General features: G+C 48.9%; 1 protein-coding gene across 5 annotated transcripts in view; it reads left to right on the forward strand.

Moving 5' to 3' along the window:
* Positions 1-9,218, forward strand: part of CLEC16A (C-type lectin domain containing 16A) — a 222,993-nt gene that overhangs the window by 95,416 nt on the left and 118,359 nt on the right. For all 5 annotated transcript variants that reach the window (XM_027771062.1, XM_027771064.1, XM_027771063.1 and 2 more), the window contains 4 exons: positions 366-488; positions 2,902-3,011; positions 4,355-4,399; positions 8,080-8,130. In XM_027771062.1, coding sequence (XP_027626863.1) covers positions 366-488; positions 2,902-3,011; positions 4,355-4,399; positions 8,080-8,130 — 329 coding nt within the window. The remainder of the gene's footprint in view (positions 1-365; positions 489-2,901; positions 3,012-4,354; positions 4,400-8,079; positions 8,131-9,218) is intronic.

Here is a 9,218-nt window from a genome sequence, read left to right on the forward strand (position 1 = left end):
TTTCTCACCCTTTTATTACCCTGCCAGTCTCCCTTCAATGAAGACAGAGCAGCCTTGACCATCACGTGTTTTTGTTTCTTTCTTTCTTTCTTTTTTTTTTTTACAGTTGCTCTCTATCATTGCATCAGTGCCAATATCTCATTTACAAATAGTAATAGAAAATGTATGTCAATATGTTTACCTACATTTAATCTGCAGAAGACCGTGAGGTAGGTTATGGTGCAGGCAGCAGCCAGTATGCGCAGAAGCCACAGAGGTGGAAAGGCAGAAGTGGAAGAATGACCTGCCCCACTCCACAGGCCTTTCAGGATGAGGAGGTCTCCAAGAAAGCCGTCTGCTTATAGCTTTCCCTCTTTCTACCCCAGGCATGGACCCTGAAAAACTAGAGCGGATCCAGCTGCCAGTGCCCAGTGTAGCCGAGAAGACCACCTACAACCACCTCCTGGCCGAAAGACTCATCCGGATCATGAACAACGCCGCCCAGCCAGGTGCCCGCCACGTGTCGTTTGTTCACAGGGGCCTGGAGTCACGCATCATGAGCCCTGCGTTCTGGCCCTGGCCCTGCCGAGAACCCAGGCGGATCTCTACCCCTCGACCCCCGAGTCCTGGCCACCAGTCCCCTCCCTGCTGCAGCTGAGTCTCTTCCTCTCTCCACCCTTCTACCCGTAGTCATGTCTCAGCCCCCTTCTCTGGGTGCCCAGGCCATGTTGTGAGAATGAGCTAGGCTGAGAGTCTGAGCTATGGGCGTGGAGGGCTCCAGCACTTGGCTCAGGCGGTGATACAAGATGCGCCCAGAGTCTGCGTGGCCCCTCCCAGCTCTGAGCTTTGCCCGGCACCAGTCTGCTGCCGGGGAAGGTGAGAAGCAGCAGGCAGAGTGACCCACACAGCGTTTCCAAACTGGGAGATGACCTGCCCTCTCCCGGACATGTGACAATGTCTGAGAAGTTTTAGTCATTACAGCTGAGGGAGGGGATGCTCCTGGCATCTCATGGGTAAAGGCCAAGACGCGGCTAAACATCCCACAGTGCATAGGACCCCCACATGCTCCCTTAGCACAGAGTTATCTGGCCCAAAAGATCAACAGCGCTGTTTTAGTCAGGTTTTGTGTCACGAACAGAAAAGTCTGAGGCTGGGTGATTTATAAAGAAAATAGGGATTTATTTGCAAAACTCACAATTCTGGGAGCTGGGAAGTCCAGGTGTGGTGGAGAGGGACAGAGGATGGCAGGCGTGTGTGGAGAGAACAGGCAGCTCACTCTCCTACAGCGACCAGCGGTCAGAGGGCTGACCTTTTCTCACGAGATCTAAAGCTCCTTGGGTCTGCGAGACATTGACCTCTTCACGAGAGTGCTGCCTCCGTGATGCAGTCACCACTGCCCACCAGGTCTCACCGCCTCCCAGCATCGAATACCAGAGCCTGAAACTCTGGGGGCCTCCCCGTAATTCGAACCATAACAAGTGCCTAGACCTGAGAACCCCTGCTTGCAAGGCGAGTTCTCCACTGAGGCAAGGAGAGAGGCCAGCAGGGTGAGAGAGGGCACCATGAAGGCCTGCCTGAGGTGCAGCCTGGGTGGGGAGAGAGTGCCGCCAAGCTGCACCATAGGGCGTTCAGCGGGGTGGGCCAGGTCAGGAGCCAGGCAGGGGCACACCTAGAATGCCATGCCTGGCTCACAGTACAAGAGCAGAGCAAGTGATATTGGTCAGAATGGGGTTGCAGTTGACAGAAACGCAGACTGGCTTAAACAGCACAAGCAGAAGCAAGCCAACAGAAATTGTATTGGCTTATAAAGTCTGCTGGGGTCTACCTTCAGGCACAGCTGGATCAGAGGGCTCATACCATGTTTTCAAGACTCTCTGTCTTTGGACTCGGCCACCTGCTGGGCTGGCAAGATAACTGCCAACAGCCCCGACCGTCCCTTTCTCTGCCGAGGTGCTGGGCTCGCTCTGTGGGAGACTTGGTTTTAGGCAGCCTAGTTGGACAGGAAAGCTCGAAGCTCTGTTTGCAAATTACTTTACATCGATGGAAAATGCTGGAAAGGGTAGGATAGTGGCTGAGGGATCATGATGCTTGTGCCACTCAAGGGCCCAATGTTGCTCCTGTCTGCGCTGCAGCCCTGCACAGAGAGCTTCTAAGTTTATTATTGTATTCCTTTAATGAGAGAGAAAAAGAGAGCTTAGGTAGTCTTGATAGGATCTTGTCATACAACAGTTCTTCCACCAGCCTCCAGCCAACCAGGGTCAGGGGCACATACAGGATCCAGACCTGGGCCTCCCACACGGCTCCAGCGTCATGCAGTGGTGTCTTATTGTCTGGGTCACTGGCTGGGCCACGGAAGGAGTCTCTTATCCACCAGTTTCCACAGATTGTGGATCCGAGCCTTACTACTCTGACTGGCTTCCCTTGCTGTCCCCTACCCGGTCACTGTGACCAGGAGAGTAGAGCACCCTCCCAGCCTGGATGATGTGCCCACTCCTAGAGGGGGTGGGGGGCCAGCTCCACCCAAACACATGACCCAGAGGGGGCTGTGGTTCTCCAAAGGAGAGTGGGTGTGCTCATCCCTGAAAAAGGTAGAGAGGATGCTAGACAAGCAGAACAGCCACAGCGGGCCCTTCTAGGCCTCTGGTAATACTCAGCTCCCCCTTTTTCCCATCTCCCCTCCTCCCGATAAAGGGACTTCAGAGAGATATTCTGTATAGGCAGTTTTGATGGGAATGTTGAATCGTGACTGATTGGGAAGGAAGCTGGCAGGTGGGGTCCCTCTTGTCTTCCCTGGGGGTTGGGGGCCTCAAGCCGTTGGTCTCTCTGCTGACCTGTTAATCACAAAATAAATTAGTCAAGAGCCTCGTATCGACTGGGGGTGCCCTGCCCTGGCCGTGCGAGGCTGACCCGTGTACTCTGCAGATGGGAAGATCCGCTTGGCAACCCTGGAGCTGAGCTGCCTACTCCTGAAGCAGCAAGTCCTGCCCAGCTCCGGCTGCATCATAAAGGATGTGCACCTGGCCTGCCTTGAGGTAAGTCGGAGGAGGTTGGAGGTCAGAGGTTGGAGGGAGGCCGCTGGCATCGAGATTGGAGCCCCTGGTCCATGGTGTCCACAGCACTAGCTAGGAGAAGCTGGACTGAGCTTCTAAAACCACATTATCTACAAGGACAAACACACACATGTATTTATAATTTTAATGTTAAAATACATACTCATTAAGCTTTCAATGGCTTTTATTTCTTCCTCTCCATATTCCAAGTTTATTTTAGAAAATTTAGAAAGTACAGAGGTAAAAAATTAACACCTATAGTTGACAGTTTGGTGTGTGTCTACACACACACTCACAAATGAATGTTTTGTTTTATAAGAATGGAGTCATGGCTGGTTGTGGTGGCACATGCATGTAATCCCAACTACTTTGAATACTAAGGCAGGAGGATTATAAGTTTGAGGCCAGCTTGGGCAACATAGCAAGACCTTGTCTCAGAGGCTGACCCGTGTACTCTGCAGATGGGAAGATCCGCTTGGCAACCCTGGAGCTGAGCTGCCTACTCCTGAAGCAGCAAGTCCTGCCCAGCTCCGGCTGCATCATAAAGGATGTGCACCTGGCCTGCCTTGAGGTAAGTCGGAGGAGGTTGGAGGTCAGAGGTTGGAGGGAGGCCGCTGGCATCGAGATTGGAGCCCCTGGTCCATGGTGTCCACAGCACTAGCTAGGAGAAGCTGGACTGAGCTTCTAAAACCACATTATCTACAAGGACAAACACACACATGTATTTATAATTTTAATGTTAAAATACATACTCATTAAGCTTTCAATGGCTTTTATTTCTTCCTCTCCATATTCCAAGTTTATTTTAGAAAATTTAGAAAGTACAGAGGTAAAAAATTAACACCTATAGTTGACAGTTTGGTGTGTGTCTACACACACACTCACAAATGAATGTTTTGTTTTATAAGAATGGAGTCATGGCTGGTTGTGGTGGCACATGCATGTAATCCCAACTACTTTGAATACTAAGGCAGGAGGATTATAAGTTTGAGGCCAGCTTGGGCAACATAGCAAGACCTTGTCTCAAAAAAAAAAAAGGGAAAGAAAAGAAAAATGGAATCATAATCGCCATATTTTATAACCCATTTTCTCCCACTTAACTGTATATTAACAACTTTCCATGTCATTCCATGGAATTGCCTGCCCTTTCCTCATTTTCATTTGAGCTTTCTCCCTCCCTCCCTCTCTCATTAAGAACCGTTTTCTATATTAAGGATATTAGTCCAGCGTCTGTTTCATGCACACTCAGATTTTAGAATTTGTAAGTTACCCAACCCTCATCTCTGTAGATCTGCCTTCTTCATACCTTCCTTCTCTTCTAACAGGGCGCAAGAGAAGAGAGCGTTCACCTCGTGCGGCACTTCTATAAGGTAATTGGCAGAGCACACGTAGACAGCAGCCCTGGTTGGCCTGTAGAAACAGGGTTATGGAGTCTAGTCCTGAACATGCAGAGGCTATGTGTCTTTAGCTGCTTTTTGAATACCTGTAACTTATTGAGTAAAAGTGCTCGATTTCATAATCTCCAGAGCAGCAGTGGGTCTGAACCTTTCTGTCCAGGTCCTCTTATCAGTAGGAGTTTTGAGGACTTGCCCCTGCTATATTACAGTTTATTTATCAATTATACGTGAATTTGTTTATGGTGAATTTGTACGTAAATTATGGAGTCCGTATACACATGACTAAATTGTATATGCTGAACTTCTTTCATGGGTTACATGCACTTACACATGTAAGAGATCTTCAAAAAGTTCACGGGAAACATGTAACATGAAAAAACTATGCATGATGGGAACCAGCAGTTAGCGTGATGGCTATGTCGCTGGACTCCCATGTAGTCGACCGTGGTTCGCGTCCCGGACCCGGTGGCTTAAAACTCACGCCAGGCACGTGTACGTGCGTGCCCAAGATCCCGAGAGGAGAATGGAGGAGAAGGAATTGCGGCGTGACCACCTCCTCTGGGGGTGATTTCTCGCTTTCTGTCTCTCTGTCTCTCTCTGTCTGTCTGGCGAGCGCATGCGCCCTATAGCAAAAAAATCTCTCAAAAAAAAAAAAAAAACTATGCATATGATTTTTTTGTGAAAAAATAAACTCATACTTTCTAATTTTATGTTTCCAGAAAATTTTAAAAGTCTCCATGTATAAAATGACTTGTGAATTACCTATGATTTTATGGGTTCTATGCATATGTATTCCTTACATACATATGTGCTAAGAGACCTCATATAGGCTTCTAAACTTCTATTATTGAGCTTAGTGAGGTTCTGTAAAGTACCACCAATGAATTTCAGTATCTGAAAAATGTGTAGAGATTTTCCTTCAGGTTCTAGTAAAGTGTTAAAATCCCCAGTTGTGATGGTTTGGGTTAGCTCCTAAGATATTTGATTAGTCCACTTCGGCTGCTATAACAAAATACCATAGAGTGGTGGCCAGTAAATGATAAGATTTTTATTATTTTTATTTTTGAGAGGTTTTCGCTATAGGGCGTGTGCACTCGCCAGACAGAGAGAGGCAGGAAAGAAAGTGAGAAATCCCCCCCCAGGGGGGATGGCCACGCCGCAATCCCTTCTCCTCCATTCTCCTCTTGGGATCGTGGGCACACACGCACATGCGCCCGGCGTGAGTTTTAAGCCACCGGGTCTGGGACGTGAACTGCGGTCGACTACATGGGAGTCCAGCGACATAGCCATTATGCTGACTGCTGGTCCCATGATAAAATTATTTCTCACAGTCCTGGAGGCTGGAACTCCCAAGAGTGAAGCAGATTGGTATCTACCACTGTCCCCCTGCAGGCACTGTTTGTATTCACAAGGACTCCATGCTCCTGATCTAAATGTCACCCAAAGGCTCCACCTCCTAATATCATCACCTTGGGGTTAGAATAAACGTATGACTTGGGGGAACACATGCCGACCCTACCAGCATGATGTATCCTCAAGCAAGGTTCATCACTTACCCGCCATAGTGGATTAATTCATGTGTCAAGTAGTCCTAGCAGTTCTAGAATGTTCTGGCCTCCGTTTCTGACCCTCCAGATTAGTAAGTGTTGGTTTCCCCTCCTGAGGTGTCATGGCTGTTGAAGACCCCTGAGCAGAGGAGTGGGGAAGATGTCAGTGCAGCCGGTTTCTGGTTCACCTGTGTTTTCACGATTTGTACTCTCTCTCTCTCTCTACTACTCTTTCTCCGAAGGTTTTTTTGTCGTTTTAATTTCTTCTATGAGCGAGAGAAAGGGGGGGCCTGCTGCTGCGGTCCATCCCTATCCTCAGCGAGCCCTGGATGATGTGTTTGTGTGTGCCTGGGATACTCAGGAAGGTCTCTGGACATGAAGCCAGAACCTTCCCACATGGGTCAGTCTTGCAGAGCATCAGATTTTACCCCTGCTCCACCATCTGGTCCCCCTTTGCAGGAATCTCTTTAAGCCACTATCCATCTTGTCAGTGCTGTTGGATGAAACGAGGTCATATCATCTGGAAATCCACCTTCCCAGGCTCAGCAGCAGATGTGCCCAGACAGGGTGGCACTGTGGCCCACACACTGGGAAGGCAGTCCCAGTTTCCCCTTAGACTGTCCCAGACCACACTTGGCCTCTCTGTGAGGATACACCCCTGTACCAAGCTCAGTGAAAAGCAGAAACCTCACAGTTGCATTAGTCATCTTTTAATCTCTTTCCACTGTAACTGCCCTAGCTTATTCCCTCTAGAAAGCATTTGGACTGCAAAAACAGAAAGACATATAGGCACGCCTTTCCCAGAGGGTTATTCTTCTCAGTAATAGAAAGAGAACTAGCTGCATTTGACTTTTAGCAAACCCTGTAATGTCTACGCCCTAAGTATATAATGTCTGAGAGACTTTTGGCTATTTGGGGGAGGGTGTCATTTCTGCTGGTGGTGATTACACTATGCAAGTTGATCTATAGTTCTGACAACTGAAAAAATAAAGATCTAGTCCGCTTTGCATCCCAACTATGTCATGGGTGAGGGAAGCGTCATTTCAGACTTATGAGAGAGGGACCACCAGATGGCGAAATGGTTACGTCATTGGACTACCATGTAGTTGACTGTGGTTCAACCCCTAGACCTGGCAGGTTGAAGCTTACACTGGGAGCATGTGTGTGTGTGCCCAGAATCCCGAGAGGAGAATAGAGGAGAAGAGATTGTAGTGTGACCATACCCGTGGGGGGTGATTTCTTGCATTCTGTTTTTCTGTCTCTGTCTCCCTAGTGAGCACACACGCCCCATAGCAAAAATATCTCCAAAAACCCCCCAAAAAACTTGTGAGAAAGATAGGAGCGTTCCAGCACTTGTTGTCCGGGAGAGATGGCGGCAGGGAGCGCTGACACTCCCCCAGGCCTGGCGGAATGGCAGGCGCTGCGCCCCTGCAGTTATCTCCTTTTCCCTCAGGGTGACCCAGAGAGACCCGGCTGTCATTCCATTCTCCTAGCAAAGCAGAGGCTCCGAGAGGTAAAGCTGGTATCTGACCCCTGGTCTCTGTCTCGAAGCGAAGTTCTCGCCCACCGCTCTGTTCTGAAGGGGACCTCCTGGGCTGTCCTGGCCCTGCAGAACGCCCAAACCGGGTAGTGCCGTGGAAAACAAGAACAAGCCATAAAGCTCATGTTACACACGTTTACGACGGTCTTCCTCTCAGAGGCCTGGGGCCTTGTCGTGTTTGCATGGCACCGTAGACAGCATTTCCCCGTTTCTCCAGCCCTTCTCGACAAGTAGATGGTGTTAAATATTCAAAATACTTTTTCTACATCTTAATTATGTATGTTATCTGTGTTGTGTTATTTTTAAATTAGCTGCTTTAACAGAAGAACTCTATTTCTGTATGCTTCAAAAAAGGAGAATAATGTTGAGTGGTGCAACGTGATACCTGGGATTTCGCTTGAGCGTGTGTGTTCGCCTTCACGTGTGCATTTTACTTCCTGGTGATTTACGAGAACTCACTAATGAGAAACAGATGGCCCCAAAAGCCACGAGCTGGAGTTTATAATACTTTGTTGTTTATGGAAAAAATATGAATAATCTCTTCCCTCCCTTCCGTTTTTTTTTAGGGAGAGGAAATTTTTTTGGACATGTTTGAAGACGAGTACAGGAGCATGACCGTAAGTGAGGGGCCGGAACACACCTGCCTCGCATCTGCCTGTACCTGTTAGACCGGGGGCTCCCCGTGACTCGAGGCTTTCAGACCAAATGGCAAAGTTTGGGAGGGAAGTAAATCTAAAACCTGCCTGTCGACCCCATACCTGCTAAAATTTCAGGTTAGAGTCACTCCCCCTGACATCGGGCCATGTCAGTAAGTTAGGTCAGAAAGATTCCCTTGGATACGAATAGTATTTGGGGGAGGGGGCCTTCTTTATATTGAGAACTTACTCCGTGCCAATGATGTAAAGCACATTGTATGTATTAAGTCTCTTAATCTTCACATCAGCCATTGACAATAGCTACTGTCATTGTCCCCTTTTGCTGAAGAGGAAGCTGAGTCAGAGAGATTGAGTGATGTTTCCAAATTTGCCCAGTCAGCGAGCAGCAGAGCCAGGCTTACAGAGCGGAGCAGTCCCCCTCCCAGCCCCCTCCTCATCCTCAGATGGCACTGCCTTCCCATGGCAGAACTCCGGCAGGCAGCTCTTCCCCAAGCCCTCAGTACCAGCACAGAGGCCTTCCTGTCTCCCCATGGCGTGGCATGTGGAACGGTTCTGAAGGGAACAGCGCTCTGTGCTGCTGTCTGTCTGCAACCCTGTACCTTCGCCGCCATAGGCACTCAGTCCTGGACCACGAACAGTCCTCGTGGGCAGGAGCACCAAAGCACGAAGTGATCTGGGAAGTTCCTAATAACTAGGAAGTATCAAAGAGGAAGCGCAGGCAGTGTGCACTCAGTGGCTCCTGGCTTCCTGGTATTGGACAGCTGGGGCTTCACCACGTCCTCGGTCACTGCATTGTGGGGTCTCTGGGAAGTCTTTGTAAGGGAAAAGTATCAGTTGGCATAATTCTCCTCAAGGAATGACCCAGCAGTGTCCAGTACCTGGCCTCCTTGTAGGGGATACCTGGGCTGCCCATGCCTGCTCTGTTTCCTTGTTGATGGTCACAGCTCCCTGCCACTCCTCCAGAAGAGTGGTTCAGTCTTAGGGTTGGAGTTATGGTTAGGGTTTTAAAAATGTGTAAAAATACAAAAAAAAAAAAAAATACAAAGAGG

Source organism: Tupaia chinensis, unplaced genomic scaffold, assembly GCF_000334495.1.
Source record: "Tupaia chinensis unplaced genomic scaffold, TupChi_1.0 Scaffold000182_1, whole genome shotgun sequence".
NCBI classification, from domain to species: Eukaryota; Metazoa; Chordata; class Mammalia; order Scandentia; family Tupaiidae; genus Tupaia; species Tupaia belangeri.